Genomic DNA, 17,121 nt, shown 5'->3' on the forward strand with positions numbered 1-17,121 from the left:
AAACAATTATAACACAGAAAATTCCAGTGAAATCTGATTGTAAGAGCGATGCCATATGAACGTTCAACTGCCATTTATAAAGCAACCGCTAAAGAGTATAGGTGGTGCGCCATGATGTCAAGCCATTTGACAGTTTGGAGAAGAAAAAAAAAACCTGCACGAAGTGTTTGAAAATTTACAGCCACGAAATACATAGATCCATCGTCCATATCTAACTGATGTTTTATTTATTTGGAAAATACCAAGAAAATGAGGAATGTTTCCTCTTTTCTTGATTCTTTAAGTCTAAGATTGATTTCTGGACATTTCAGTTGCTGTTGTGTTAGACTACTAACATCAATTTGTACATGTGGGACTGGTTCCCGTTCTCAACGATCAGTGATTCAAGATACAAGTACATACAAACCTGTACACACAATTCAGCTCAATCAGTTTGCCTTATGAATACCTGGGCAGTATACTGGCACCTCCCTTATCACAAATTTACCTGGTACATGTATTTCAAAATGGGTGTTTTGCCCAGTTAAAAAAAAATCTGTGGGAGAACACAGTATCTTTTTTAATGATGCATGCTTCGATTAACTTTTATCCTCATGGTGCGTTCTTTGCTAGATACCTCAATGCAAAATCATATGCAGGTATAAATGGAGATACCAAATAGACATAGGATAACGGACTATTGCTTTAATGGTCCTAAGTTTTTTTTTATAACCATGTATTAAGTAGGTGATGATTGCTTTTCAGCACTGAGGATTAGTTGTAAACATGATTTTAGTCCTGTTCAGTGCTCTTTGGATGTGTGACCTTTGGGCATTATGGTTACAGTGTCAAAATTTACATTAGGCCTGAAAATAGTTTGTTCACCTTTAAAGGTCAAGTCCACCCCAGGAAAATGCTGACTTGAATAAATAGATAAAAATCAAACTAGCATAATGCTGAAAATTTCATCAAAATCGGATGTAAAATAAGAAAGTTATGATATTATAAAGTTTTGCCTATTTTTCACAAAACAGTGATATGCACAACTAGGTGAGTCAGTCGATGATGTCCATCACTCACTTTTTCTTTGGTTTTTATTTTTGAATTATACAATATTTCATTTTTTATAGATTTGACAATAAGGACCAACTTGACTGAACCATATCTATTAAACAATGCAAATTCCACATGTTCAGTGAGGAATTAATGTATCACTTGACAATGAGGAAAAAATTAGAATATTTCATATTTCATATAATGAAATACAAAAGAAATAGTGAGTGGATGACGTCATAGTCTCCTCATTTGCATACCAGCCAGGATGTGTATGTGACTGTTTTGTGAAATTAAGCGAAACTTTAAAATGTCATATCTTTCTTATTTTACATCCGATTTTGATGAAATTTTCAGTGTTATGCTTGTTGGATTTTTCTCTTTTTATTCAAATCAACTTTTTGTTGGGGTGGATTTGTCCTTTAAAGGAGAAAGAAAATCAGGGTCACAGTAAGTTGAGATTTTTTGTTTGTTCATTTTATTTTGTATTTTTTTATAGATATGATGTTCATATAAAAGTGCCTCTAGATCTGCCTTTATTTGGAGATTGAGGGTTGTTCAGATAACAGTTGTCTTGTACTTTAATACAAAATGGACAATGTTACACTGTACCTTTTGCCAATTTTTTTAAACAACATTTGTCTTTTTTGAAGAAAAAAAATTGTAAAAAATAATTTTTCTAAATCAATTTTTGAGGGGACAAAATTTAATTAAAAGTAAAAGTTGGCAGGGAGGGGGGGGGGCTTATTTTCAAGGAACTCGAGTCAAGTATCTTGTATCAAATGTATGAAATAAAATATTGAATCTATTTGTCATATTCGTCTCATGGAGGGTGACACATGAAAGATTTATTTTAATCAAGTATGATTTAATCAATAGGATTAGATAACGACCATGAGAAAGATAGAGAGAAGACAATAGTAGGGGGTGACATTGAAAGATCTTCATCAATATATCATTCAAGAACTCAATTGAAAGGGTGCGCAGATAATGTATGCATTCTATCCTAAGCCAATTATGATTTACTCTAATTACGTATTGGCTGGGACTTTTTCTCTTAACTCAATTACGGGTGTGTAGCTGGCAGCAACTATCTAATCTCATTTGGTGATGAGTTCATGAGAAATAGACCTCAGGTAGATGCCAATACTGTGTGTGTTTGTGTGGATTTATGCGTAAGGCGAAATCCAAATCAAGGTGGCTCCGTGGAGTTCCCAGATTGAAGTGATAATCTTCTGACAGAGGATGTTTAATCAGACCCTGTGACATCAATTCCATGATCAGTCTTTGCGATTGATTGCGGGGCTGATTTTTATAATGAACTATAATCAATAATAATCAATGACAATCAATCTCAGAAATCAGCCCTACACTCACCTTTTTACACAGGATTTTCTTAGCCCCGGACTATCGCTAACCCCGTACTATCCTTAACCCCGTACTATTTTTTTTCCTTTTTACACATGCCAAATTGTTATTGCTAACCCCGGATAAGGATTCCTTGCTTTTCACACACGAAACTCGCTAACCCCGGACTAGTGGTTTTTGTCGATCATTCGTAGTACAAGTACTTCACTCGTACCTTTTTACACACGCTACAATTTCCTTAACCCCGTACTATAGGTGGGGCCAAATTGCCATTTAGCCCCACCTATAGTACGGGGTTAATCTTAGCCCACTTTCGTTTTACACTAGCGATCTTAACCCCGTACTATCGCTCTTAGCACCGCAATTGCTGGGATAACCCTGCTTTTTTGCAGGGCCAAATAATCCCGTACTAAAGGTGGGGTTAGCCCACTTTGCAAAAATGCTGTGTAAAAAGAAAGTGGGCTAAGCTTAACCCCGTACTATAGGTGGGGCTAAATTGCCATTTAGCCCCACATATAGTACGGGTTAAGGAAATTTTAGCGTGTGTAAAAAGGGTATATGGGTCCAGAGGTTTGCATTGCATCTATGGTTTTGTAATGAGACATTTTTCCATGGATCTAGTAGCATGAACCCCCTCCCCAGAATTGATATAACAAGTATGTATTTTTGTTGATTATCAGTGCATTCTGATCAACAAAATAGTATTTGGGAAATATTATCTATATTCAATTAACATCCATTTTCATGTAGTTTGTTAGCAATCCTTAAGAAAAAAAATTGATGATGAAATTATTTTTTACTTGTTGATTAAAAGGAACAGTGAACGGATGTTAAGTGCCTTATAACAATACTAGTCTGGGGGTTAGGTCATCATCTCTATACAGACTCCCTATACATGTAGATGCTCACACACCCATTATTAGGCATTGAAGCCTAACAATGGTGATTTCTGTGAAAGGAGCTGGCTTCAAAAGCCCAAGCTCCAGGTATTGAGTTCATACCCCTGTTATTGAGTGCATTGATGTCAGTTATTGTCACCCTCCTTGCCATTCACATCAAGGGAAGGAACCTTCACACGCTTTTGTGTTGCGATCACAGAGAACCGAACAGTGTTCAACTGCATTACACGTATGTGGGATAGTACAATTGATTCCGTGGAAGAAAGTTTGTTTACTTCCCAATATTGTCCAAATTTTGGTCAGATGTGGTGTTGCAATCCGATGACCCCCAAAACAACAAACTAACACAACATTTTGACTTTTGTTGTATAGCTTGGACCAGGATACCCTCAAATTTACATAACATGACTTACAACACTACTGACCTCTTTTAACATGATAGAAAATATAAGCCTACCAAGGAGGTTCCATTTGTTATCCTGTTATTTATTAAAAAACACACCAATATTGGCAACTGTGTAAGGTCAAACTATGCTTGACCTTTTGGGCTTAGTATAAAGAAACCTGTAGTGTACCCATTGACATCTTCTTATTTGCCTGATTATGATATGTAACTTAAGATATTCCTATATTCAAAGCAAACATAGTGGTTATAAATGATGAATTAAATCATTGAAAAAATGATTTTCCTGAAATTTCTTATTTGCATAATGCATACCATTTATAAAAAAATAAAAAAATAAATGAAAGAGGTGGGTGTTTCATGAAGTTGGTAAAGTTATGGAAGACTTTACTCAAGAGTGGAACATGTTCATAGGTGCAAAGTCAGCTACATATACATTATTCACTACAAGAAAGGATCATCTGGCCCTGTCTTACAAAGAGTTACGATTGATCCAATCAATCGTAACTATGGAAATCCATCAGTGTCATAATTTTTTTCTACAGGAAATATACACAATGTCTTTGTAATTAAAGACAAGCACAGTGAATTTTCCAGAAAGCAATGAATTCATGAATATACATCATAGTTGGAAAATATTTTAAGCAAACATGGATAATAGATGTTGACGTTGCTAGCCGGCCATAGTTATGATTGAATGGATCAATCGCAACTCTCTGTAAGATGGGGCCCTGGTTTCTGTCTTACAAAGAGTTGCAATTGCTTAAATCAACCACAACTATGGAAAGCCAGCAACATCAACATCCTATAAAATGCATGTCTGTTTTTTTTTAAATAATTTCAAGATATGCTGTATATATTCATACATCGATTGTCTTCTTGAAAAATTTATTCTCTTTGTTTGCAAAGGACATTGTGCAAATTTCGTGTAGAAAAAATTCTGACCTTGATGTAATTCTGTTGAAGTTGATCAGATCAATCGTAACTCTTTGTAAGACGGGGCCAAGTTGTGCATAAAGTCATTCGTAACTTACAAACAGCTTTATGAAATACCTGCTAAAAAAGGATTGGGATAACATGTACATGTCGGGCTCCATGTATCCGTTATGAAGTGACAGTCATGTAGTCGTGGGGAGTCGAGTAATAATGTAAGCACTTGTCTTGGAGGTGCATGACTCTGTGTTTCCACCTAGTATGCAAATGAGGCCTGCTCAATCAGGGCCTGCTGCTTTCTCCATAAGGCTTGTCAAAGCACATGAGAGCGCAACAACATTTGCCATGTCGACTGCAATCACTGAAGAGTCAACATTAGGGATCTTGTGAGAGCACTTTGGGTATTGTAAATCATTGCTGTGACAAGTTAAAGTACAATAGTCATTTAGCTTGCTATCTCTCCCCCCCCCCTGCCATTTTAAAGAAGTAGCTATTACATATTCCCTATACAAGGCATTTTGGTAGATAAATCAATGTCATATTTTGTTCCGTACTTTCAATCCATGACCAACAGGCTAAACATTTGCCATGTCGCCTTCCCCGGGCTTTGCCCATGGGAATACTGTACAAAAACAGAAGGCAACATTGGCCATATTTCTGCTAGTGCACTTGGTGCAGTAGGAGCCAATTTTGGTCGCTAAATTCAGTATTCACGAAATCTGGTTGGAACCACTTTGTGAACCAACGCATTGTAGATAATGCGCGGCGCAGCTAGTGCATACGTAGGGACAGTGATTTTCCGTTTAAAAAAATTGCCTTTTCCGTTTCAGAAAATCTCAAATTCCGTTTCAGCATGTCAGAAAACAAAAATTCCGTTTCCCCATAGACTTTGTACACATGGAAAAGTGACAATTCCGTTTACACATTGAATAGCAAAATCACAACACGCACACTCGCACTGGTCAAAATTTGTATCTGCTACTGTACCAACAACACAATAAAATCGGTTCTAATCGGATCTATGCGGGTGCATAAAATATTTTTACACACCCATTTTGCATGCATACATCCTCACCTTTCATATTATTACCATTATTTCACGGTGAAATGATATTTCATCGATAATTTTGGGGGTTTTTGGACATCGTTATCATCAGTCAACGGCTTTTGCCAATCCGCCATCTTGGATTTTAATACCACGATATCGTGCTGTTACATCTTCAAACGTAGAGGGCAGCAACACACGACCGTGTACATGAAGTTGAACGATATGTGTGCATGTGAAGCCCAACCCGGCCGGCCGGGTACGGGCCGCGCCAGGTACGATGCGGGGTACAATCGAGTGCGGTCACGATGTGTGAATTGTCATGATATTAGCGAAGTGAGATCGTGTTTTCTGGGGTTTTTTGGCCATTTAATATTCTCATTTTGTTGTGATTTTGAAGTAATTTCTGTTGCTATTCTGTGTATTTTGAGGGAAAATATATTTTCCGTGATTTTCCGTTTGAAATGCCACTTTCCGTTTCAAAAGGCCCTTTCCGTGAATTCCGTCCGTTTTCCGCGATCGCGGAAAATCACTGTCCCTACATACGCATTCCCAGCTGATCAAACCCAAGTGCAAGATTTTTACACATTAAGTGTATGTGCGCGCCATGCATGATACTCGACTGCGTGGTAACAATTTACGTCACAATTGCCTAGCAAGGATTACTTCGCTAAGTTTGCGAATAACCTGACATCAGAAGTAGTGATAAACAAACAGGCTTGTAAAATGACACATTATACAGCTGTAGGTAATGATAATATTGACTGGCTCTTCTTTCGGGGGAAACATCAAATATATTGCCCTTGAAAGAACCCTATTGTCCTTGTCTAATAAGACTCAGGAAATAATTATTCTGTTTCGGGCAACATATTTGATGTTCCCCCTCAAGGCCAGTCAATATATAAATATGTGCAATTAAAGAAATGACAATGATCATGTAATTCATTTAATGTGTAAATGTCATGAAGGTGAATATCAACATTACCGACACACACTTGAGTCCGGTCTCACCATATGGCAAGAGTAGTAAGGGAAGACATGTATCCTGCATGTACTAATTTACTGCATTATACTTGTAGATGTTGTTTTCTTCAGGTGTACATGTTAATCAGACCTGCCAACCAGTACGTTTTTGGCGTATTTAGTACGTTTTTGCAACCAAATAGGGCAGTACGTTTTTTCTTTTAAAAAATAAGTTTGTAAACGAAAAAAAAAAAAATTGTCTCTATATGTCTCTATTTCATAAAACTTACACAAATATGGTTATTAGATCAATGTTATTTCAGGTAACTTGTTTTTTTTCAATCAATTTGTTAAAACCTGGGTGAGATATACACATGTTTAAATGTTTTTTTTTCATCTGCAAGAGCAGTGCGCATTTTAGCTTGCATGCAGCTTGAGCGCCGTGATGAGCATGTGCGCCACGCATTTTATTATGAAATACACTCTTTTGGGGAAAAATACACTTTTTTTTATCACAGAATACAATTTTTCATTCCCAGAGGTTGGCAGTTCTGGTTAAAGGACAAGTCCACCCCAACAAAAAATTGATTTGAATAAAAAGAGAAAAATTGAACAAGCATAACACTGAAAATTTCATCAAAATCGGATGTAAAATAAGAAAGTTATGACATTTTAAATTTTCGCTTCATTTCACAAAACAGTTATATGCACATCTCGGTCGGTATGCAAATGAGGGAGCTGATGACATCACTCACTCACTATTTCTTTTGTATTCTATTATATGAAATATGAAATATTTTGATTTTCTCGTCATTGTCATGTGAAATGAAGTTTCATTCCTCCCTGAACACGTGGAATTCCATTATTTTAACATTTTGTGCTTCAGGCAAGGAGGTCCTAATCGTAAAATTCGTAAAAATTGAAATATTGTATAATTCAAACAATAAAAAACAAAAGAAATAGTGAGTGAGTGACATCATCGACTCTCTCATTTAGATGTAACTGGCTCGTTCATATAACTATTTTGTTGAAAATAAGCGAAACTTTGAAATGTCATAACTTTCTTATTTAACATCCGATTTTGATGAAATTTTCAGCATTGTGCTTGTCTGATTTTTCTCTATTGATTCAAATCAACATTTTTCTGAGGTGGACTTGACCTTTAATAATACTTGTAGATGTAGATTTCTATAGGCCGATATGTTGCACATATAGATGTAGATTTCTATCTGAATTTTTGGGATGTAATTTCTTCATCACAGTCTCTCAACAGTGTATTACAAGTAAGATCCTCAGAAAATAGTGAGGTGTTTTTTTTTGGTAATTTTGATTTCAGTGTCAAATTAAGGTCAGAGGCAAGTGCCAACTTTGATTTATTTCCCTCTCGAATCCCACGGTTTCTGCACTGGTGCTATCTTTAACGCCATAACCTCACTTCAAAATTACTATCACATTGTCCGCAGGGTGTTTATAATTGAAAACATCCATGGTAGTGCTTAATGCACCCCCCTTTTCCTGCCGATTACTTGATGCATTCACACTGCTTCAGTGTGCATACTGAAAGAGCTCCTGTTTGATTTATTATAAGAGAGATGCCTGGGTTGTGTTGGGCCATTATTGGGCAGTGATTGATATTACACACAGAAATTTCTACACGTTTATTTGATGGTGGACAATCCGACTGCGATCAAAATTTAACTTGTCTGCTGGGTTTTATGTACATGTACCTTTCTGAAGGGTATTATTGTTAAAATTATTTTGTCAATCGTATTCAGAAACATACATATAGTGTGGAGTAGTTAGGGTTAGTAGCATGAGGGGGGGGGTACATGTAGAAGACTTCATTGCTTATAGTACATTTTCTTGTTATCAACATTTTACTAAATAATCATAGAAATGGCCAATATATCCATATCAGATAAAATTAAATATTTGATCAAGCATGAAAGTTCAAATTTATGAGAATCGGGTGTGAAACAAAAATTTGTTTGATTGGTTAAAATAAGTATGATAGATTATCATTTTCTTTTCATATGTCAGGTTATTATACGTATGTTATTCAGTTGCTCTTAACATCACTTTGAATGTGATTTGTAATTGGTGAAACAATTTGTGAAAATTGATTTTAAAGGTTACTGTTTTTTTTTAATGATTGGGATTAACTATAACCCTACAATGTGTTTGTGTTTGTTAATGGTCACGGAAGACAATGTCTAGACTAGTCAGCCAAACTAAAAAAAAATATAACCCTCAGTCAAAATTGTTTTCAAAGAATATTCTGGTTGGTTTTCTTACAAATTTTCTGGGTCAGATTGAGTTCACAAAGATGTACTGCTCTGCTTAAGAAAGCATGATCAACTCAATTTTCCTGTTGATAAAAGCATGCCTGATTACCCTATCACTTTGTGACATTTACTTCTTTTTATGGCAGGTCAAAGGTCAAGTGCATATCCAGCTGCTTTATGATGTAGATAAATGCATTTCATAATTATCGAATGGAATTGGGAAGATATATTTTAAAGGTCAAGTCCACCTCAGAAAAATGTTGATTTGAATCAATAGAGAAAAATCAGACAAGCACAATGCTGAAAATTTCATCAAAATCGGATGTTAAATAAGAAAGTTATGACATTTCAAAGTTTCGCTTATTTTCAACAAAATAGTTATATGAACGAGCCAGTTACATCTAAATGAGAGAGTCGATGATGTCACTCACTCACTATTTCTTTTGTTTTTTATTGTTTGAATTATACAATATTTCAATTTTTACGAATTTTACGATTAGGACCTCCTTGCCTGAAGCACAAAATGTTAAAATAATGGAATTCCACGTGTTCAGGGAGGAATGAAACTTCATTTCACATGACAATGACGAGAAAATCAAAATATTTCATATTTCATATAATAGAATACAAAAGAAATAGTGAGTGAGTGATGTCATCAGCTCCCTCATTTGCATACCGACCGAGATGTGCATATAACTGTTTTGTGAAATGAAGCGAAAATTTAAAATGTCATAACTTTCTTATTTTACATCCGATTTTGATGAAATTTTCAGTGTTATGCTTGTTCAATTTTTCTCTTTTTATTCAAATCAATTTTTTGTTGGGGTGGACTTGTCCTTTAAGTAATCAGTTATTATCATTTAATGAAAAAATTCTTCATATGGGCTTGAAATTTTCCCAAATGAGAGCTCTTTTCTGAAGAATTCAAAGTGAATGATAGCCTTTCAAAATGCCTCCATGGATATAATTTGTTTTTAACCAGTACCAATCAATTAACAAAAACTGTTGATAAATACATGATGGTACTATACAGTATTATGATTATGACTTAGCAAGGCTGAAGTTTTCTGTCTAAAGTGCATTGTTCTGTCATTAATAATGACCTTTGTACTTTCGAAAGGATGTTTGTGTGATTAGCACATGACAAATGAAATGGAAATGACAAATGAAATGGATACATCAGGGTTCCCAGCCCATCAGGGAATTCAGGGAAAATTATTCAACTTTTTTTCAGTCATGGAAATTCAGGGAATTTGATAAAAAAATACCTAAAATCAGGGGAAAATGCTTCAAATGAGGGAAAAATCAGGGAATTTTGATCGGCCCAAGAGTCGAAAACACTTTCATCAGTCAGACTCTGTTATATTTTTCTTGCATATCAAAACAACATCCATTGAATGACTGGTTATGGTGGTACTGATTAGTTTTACATTTTTGTTTTTATACTGAAAATACATGTAATTCACTGCAACAACTTAAGAAAACATGCGAAACTGGGAATGGGTTTAAATAATTATCAGGGAATTTTTTAACTTTATCAGGAAAAAATCGGGGAATTTTGTTTTCTTGAAAAGCTGGGAACCCTGATACATTGTATACATACATGTATGATAATGATATTGATGATATTGATATAATCTATTGATGGTTTGATTATTGTCTTTGAATTGAATTTTATTTACTGCCAGAGATTTAATCTCATGTGTTGCTCTGTTTATTTTTTGCTTTGTTTTTGTCCCTTTACATTTTTAGTTGAAATAAATGATTAAACAGTAGTATAGCTTGCAGATAATGTTGGAAAAAATATAAGACTTGGAACATAATAAGAGATTGGGTCACTGAGTGGCCAACATATTTATGTTTGTTGAATATGAGTTATGAGTATTAGAATTTGCCTTTTTAATCGCAGTATGCATGTTTTTTGTTTTTTGTTTTGTTATTAATGATTTTTGTTTATTCATAGAGTCAATATTTGATTACAAATAAGTTTGACCTTTTTGCAATGAGAAATATTCCAGACACAGTCAAATCAAGTATTGGAATAAATAATGACATCTAAGACTTTTCAAGAAATGTGATCTAATCTTGTTTATCCTTGTAACATTCACAAGATTATGATTAGTGCAGGCACACAAGCCGAGCTGCGTAATTATCATCCATCTAGAATTTGTGTTTCTCTCCTGCTGGATGTATCATTATGGCTGTGATAGGATGGGATGATAACAATGCAATCAATATTGAACCTGAGTTATTCAATCAATCATGCCGCTCATACATGAATCATACATGGCAGTGTCAATATAGCTGCATATCTAGCCTATTATTCCAGACACCGCAGTCTCATTTTATGTTGAACATATAAAGACTAGATCTAGATCTAGATAATGTAATGTAGATAATTTGTGTAACCATGGACCTACATGTAGTAGTAGGTCCATGGTGTTACTGTATAACAGTTGCCATGTTCTTCATGGGGTGGGGGCATTTTTTAAATTAACTGAATATAAGAGACGAAGGTGTTGGACTCTGGTTAAACTTTCGATTTTTTTTCATTTATAAACTATTCTTTGTAAAAAAATGTGTTTGTATAGGAACAGAGCTTAGTTACAATATAAGTTGCTTGGTTCTTACTGTCTTTCATTTTTTTTCATTATTCATTTAGTTATATATTTTGTAATACAGTTGTATTTCGGTAAAGCTTGATGTCTTGCAAGAATTTTTCATAAAATTAAGACAATTCGAGACCCTTTTTAATCAGTTTCATACCATTATTTCATTTCTCAAACAACCACTACACTCAAAACCTTTATATGTATGTGTATGTTGTTTGTGCATTTCATGTGCAAAACGTAGTTGGGTACATCACTGCATAGGTATGCATAGACCCCTCCTGTTCCACAGTATCGTCTGTCTGTGAATCCGCAAGCCACACTCGAACAACGTCAAGCACAAGATGCATGAGGCATTAGTAATGTTGTAGTGTTGGACATGCTTCTATGCTTAGGCCATTGGACCGGTGCTGGAAACCGTTGAGCAGGTTGACCTATCAGGTACATTTATGGCTGGTAAAGGTTCGCTCGTTCAGCGTTCACTACAGTGGCTAAGGCAGGGGAAAGGCTGCATGTTACCTGAGCATTGTAATTACTTTTAAAGGGAGAGAACACCTCTAAATTGAAAACTCTTCTACCTTTTTGTGATAGAGTACATACAGTAGTCATGCCATTGATACAACTTGGAAGGGATCCTTTACTTGAAAGAATTTAAATCAGGAATGTACAATTTGTTCCATTGTTATATTTGTAACATTCTTTTAATTATTTCTCAAAATGAATAACCCTTTACTTTTTATGGTACACAAGATTGTGGCCTACAGGCTACATGTGCCTGCATGAAAGTGTCGTTTTCACTATTCATGTAAATGTACTGTTTGTTCAAAAATGCAATTTGAATACATTGAGAATTAAAACCTCAATCTTTCAGCTTTCTTTACACACGTAATATACTTGATTAATAGTATAGGAATGTCTTTATCTCGTTTGAAATCTGAGTAAGATCCAGAGTTTGAATACAAATTATACACTTAGGCCTACATGTATACAACATAGGAGTGATAATTACTAGGCCCTTATAATTACCATTGTTTTTATTACTTAAGTATTTGGAATGCAATATGCATGAATGATATAAAACTGAACATAATGTTGTTGAAATTAATGATTGATATTCTTTATTGTTTATTTATATGGACAAAAATTTTAATATACCAATTGTTTGTGTTGATATTTTTCCTCTCTATTTCATGCCCTTTACCTCACGTTTTTCTCCTGTCTTGTCTCTTTATGTCAGGTTATATTCACACCCCCGCACATTGAGCCAAAAAAAAAATGCCCTCTGACAAAGTTCTTCTCGGCCTCTGACATTTTCTAACAAATCCATATTTCGCTGTCCTCAGAACTCAATATAACCAAAATGAAGCGCCTGATGAGTGTGTCTCAGGGGAAAAAAATTAGAAAAACAAAACCACCATGTTCTGCAAGGGCTTTTTTTTCCTTTTGATCAATAATTGACAGGTCATTTGAATGCAATCTGTATCTTGGATTGTGTATGTTGTCATCTGTGCTGCCTGTGCACCTTTATAGGGATATATTTGTTAGGGGTTTTTTGCTGTAAAATAGTCTGAAAAAATAGGTGTGATTAAACCACATTAGATTGAAGGCAATATGTGTAGTTGAGATCAATTGTAGTGCAAGGGGTCAAACATCCATGGTTAGTTCACAATTAAAAAAAAAAGAAGAAGAATGTAATAGTTTATTTCTAGGTCTGTAAACAACAACTGTTGTTTCATATTATGATTCTGTAAGATTCAGATCATCATACATCCAAATGTGTATCTTTTTTTTAATATATTTATTTTATTTATTTATTCATTAATTCATTCATTTATTTTAGTTATTTATTTTTTAAGGGGGGGGGGGCATAATTTTGGTCTTTTGTAGACCTGTATCTTTTTTGTAGAATATTTTAATCCTTTGAATCCATTCAGTGACCCTTATATCTTGAAGGCATTCAGCTGGCATGTAGAGTTAAAAGTGTGCCTTACTTTGTACGACCCGTGCTGTTTAGTTGTGTTTCTTTGGTCAAGGTAAAATGAATATAAAGAAAGCAAGAAAGTGATCCATTTGTGCCACGAGCACTTGAACTATATTAGATCAGACCAAGCAGAGATTATTTCTGTTCGCTGCAAGACTTTATTGAGTTCATAAAGAAATATGCTCGTGACCTTTCGCTCACTCCAGATTTGTGTAATGTGATTGATTCTTTTTTCTCTTTTGAATATATATTATTGTTTGTTCTTTATGAGAGTTCATTCTGATTTCAATGTCTACAAATCATGTCATCAGACTGCTAATCCCTGGATTGGGTCTCAATATTTGTTGCATTAATTGTATTATCTTGTTTTGTTTTGTTCTTTGCAGGTTGCAATCAAGATCATAGATAAAACACAACTGAATCCAAGTAGTTTACAAAAGGTGAGTGTGTTTGATTATTTTGAATTATCGTAAAAACAGGTTGGAGGAAGAGGGATGGTTGATAAATTCTTGACCTTAATAAGATTTTATTCTTACATGTTAGATCCAAGATAGATGCATATTTGCTCAGATCGTGATGGATTTATATAGGGGGATTGTGTATAGGCCTACTTGTTGGATGTTTAGCAATAGTTATTAAAACTGGGGTAAAGAAAAAGCATGGAAAAAAAATGCAGACAAGCTGTGTAAATTCGATCACTGCAATAATGAACAGTTTATTGCATGATTTAGGATGTCAGAAGATACAAATGTCAAGTGAGTATGCGGATTAAAGTGTGGGTGAGACCGCCCTCTAGAATCTTAGCAGCTTTCCTTCATTTTCTATATTCAGCTCAATATCTATTCAAATCCAATGTTATAAACAGAATTAGTGTACCAGTAGGTGGAAATATTCAAGTTGAAGAAATTATTCAAGCCTAGTTTTATGTATTTTTTCGTCTCTACTGGCAGTTCTGAGGCAGATTGCTGACATTCAAGAAATTATGTATTCTATCACAACAGAGGGTGTTGGACCTTTATTGTGTTTTTCCCCCCAGAAATGTAGGAAATCTTTAAGCACAAAACTTGTTTATGTTCCACTTTGAAAATATTGAGGTGGGAGGGTTAAAACAGTTTACTGACATACAAAGAAGGACCTTAGGATGAAGACATGAAAATGAAATACATCTTGAATGAGATGCTTTGTCTCTTGGTATTTGCCCAAAAGTTACCCAAACATTTAAGGAAACAGAAAGTAAGATGTAGTTGGGGAATATATCTTTTGCTATAAATAATCCCATTCTGCCTTTGCAACAAAAAATATAGAACAAAACATTACTCATTTAACAACAATGTGATGTGATTATAAAGACTAAAATATGACTATATAAAGACTTGAAAAATTAACATCTTTAAAAGTGATAAGACATTTACAATGAACATACATAATATATAATGATGAAAAAAAGTACAATCAATATAAAGGACAGGTGATACTGACACTGATTCATTATGTCTCGCCTTAGAATACAGCTATGAATATAGAAAATGTTTTCTTCATGTCATTACATCCAAGTCAGAATACGAAATTCTACAAATGATATTTTATCATGTAGTAATTGTGTGTATTTGAATTTTGTCAGACATTTATCAATCAGATATGATTATTTACGTCTGGGACCGACCTTTAACGTCACCATCCGAAAGACGTGACCAGGGCTCGAACCTCGAACCTCTGCATCAATTTGTAACTTCCCCACATAGCTTGGATTACAGGCGCACGCCACAACGCCCAGATGAAATTTAATATTTTAAAATAGGTGTTTAATAAGTTATCTAATGAACATCACGTCTTAACGATGACATTGAAATCAATCTACACCATGCAACACTTCGTAGTCATAACATGTACCTTCATTTCTGTTGGTAATTGAAATATTCTGAATTTCATCGGCAAATATGTGACTCTACGTCTAACCTTTTCCAGCATGATATTGTGACACATGGGAGTATCATCTTTGAAATTGATGAAAATTACCAGGGTTGTAAAGCTTGAGTCATTCCCAAACAGTCCGGTTAAAGCAGTGAATGTTTTCAGTCCCACATGAATAATATGACGTCAGTACAGACCTGGCTTTTTATGCTTGCTCTTGCCTGTCGGAGCACACCCCTCATTGTCATTGTTTGATGTGACTGTCGCTCATGCAGTGAAAGTGGGATCACCATAGTTCAAGGGAGCATTTCATCAAACAAATAGTCCATAATGTTGTTATAAGCTACTGAAATCCTTGCATCTGATTGGCTCAGAACAAAATTGACAGTGAAAATAATTGACTGTGTTTAATTGATCCCCCCGTAGTAGAGGGCGAAGTGGTGTTGTACATGCACCTCTAATAGGATTCATTTGTATTAAGTCATCTGTCAAAGAAAATAGGTTAATGTATGTCACTTACGTTAATTTTTACTTGTGAAAGTCGCTTGAAGTGGGTCAGATGTCCAACCATGCCTTTTCTGTCACTCAATAACAGGATGTGGTCTTCCTTGAACAGTTCCTTACCTGAAGTTCTGAACTCTTAATTTTTATGTCAGACAGTTGTAGTAACACAGTGCTTGCGTGTTAGATGATACTACCTGTCTACTTGATACCCCAATCATATTAGATTTACCACTCATTGTCTGATAAGACAGTAAAAATGCCAATGCCATGTGCGAACACGAAATTTGTGATTGGTTCATAGTGTCTGGGAATAAGGCAGACCCCTATTAAAGTTATAGACAAGAATTTGTATTTGATATTTGAAAAGAAATAACTTTAGAATTCAATATTTTTTTGGTTTGATACAAATAGCATTCCCTGTACTATTATTTCTTTTGACGTCTAGGATGTTATTCTGTCTGTGCCCCATAGTGTCGAGCTGTGACATTTATATTCTTGAACTATTTCTCTTAAATGCATTGTTTCATCTATGTCTTTGGTCACATCCTAGGATATCGAGGAATGAAAATGGACGCGATTTACACTCTATCTTGTCTCGTTCCCCCTTCATTTATTGCTCTTCTACTTCATTTCCCTTCTCCCATCAAGAAATGACCGCACTGCCAGCTGTTTCTACATTTCACCACTCTTAACCCATCTATTTCTGGAATGACAAAATTTTGTACTACATGTATAAATAAGCGAGGTCCCTGTTCTTGCTTTGATATAGCCACATTCTACAGGAGGCAGTCCTGTGTTTTTGTAACCCATTTCAGTCGCAAGTTTGTTGTCACGTTTGACATTGTATGGTGAACACTTTGAATGGCCAGCCTGCTTTAATTTTTTTTTTTGAAGGATTCCTATTTGCATTTGCCATGGAGGACATGAGACCTTTGTTGCTCGTAAGAGCAAGTCAAAACAAGGTTTGTTGATCATTTACATTGTAAGTGAATACAAACAATATCTGCAGGAAACAGATTCATATTTAAACATATTGAATTAGAATTTGTATTTGAAAAATGAACTGTACAGTATGCCAATGTATAGATAGGCCTATGTGGATCCGGAAGGTACATTAGGATATTGAATTGAATTGAATTGAATTTATTTTCATACTTCACAAGATAGCAAAATAATAACATAATACAA

General features: G+C 34.9%; 1 protein-coding gene across 1 annotated transcript in view; it reads left to right on the forward strand.

Moving 5' to 3' along the window:
• Positions 1-16,498, forward strand: part of LOC129264432 (DNA repair protein XRCC3-like) — a 58,998-nt gene extending 42,500 nt beyond the window's left edge. The window contains exons 8-9 of the mRNA XM_054902312.2: positions 13,905-13,958; positions 16,484-16,498. Of these exons, the coding sequence (XP_054758287.2) occupies positions 13,905-13,958; positions 16,484-16,498 (69 nt within the window). The remainder of the gene's footprint in view (positions 1-13,904; positions 13,959-16,483) is intronic.
• The last annotated feature ends 623 nt before the right edge of the window (positions 16,499-17,121 follow it).

Source organism: Lytechinus pictus, chromosome 7 (assembly GCF_037042905.1).
Source record: "Lytechinus pictus isolate F3 Inbred chromosome 7, Lp3.0, whole genome shotgun sequence".
NCBI lineage: Eukaryota > Metazoa > Echinodermata > Echinoidea > Temnopleuroida > Toxopneustidae > Lytechinus > Lytechinus pictus.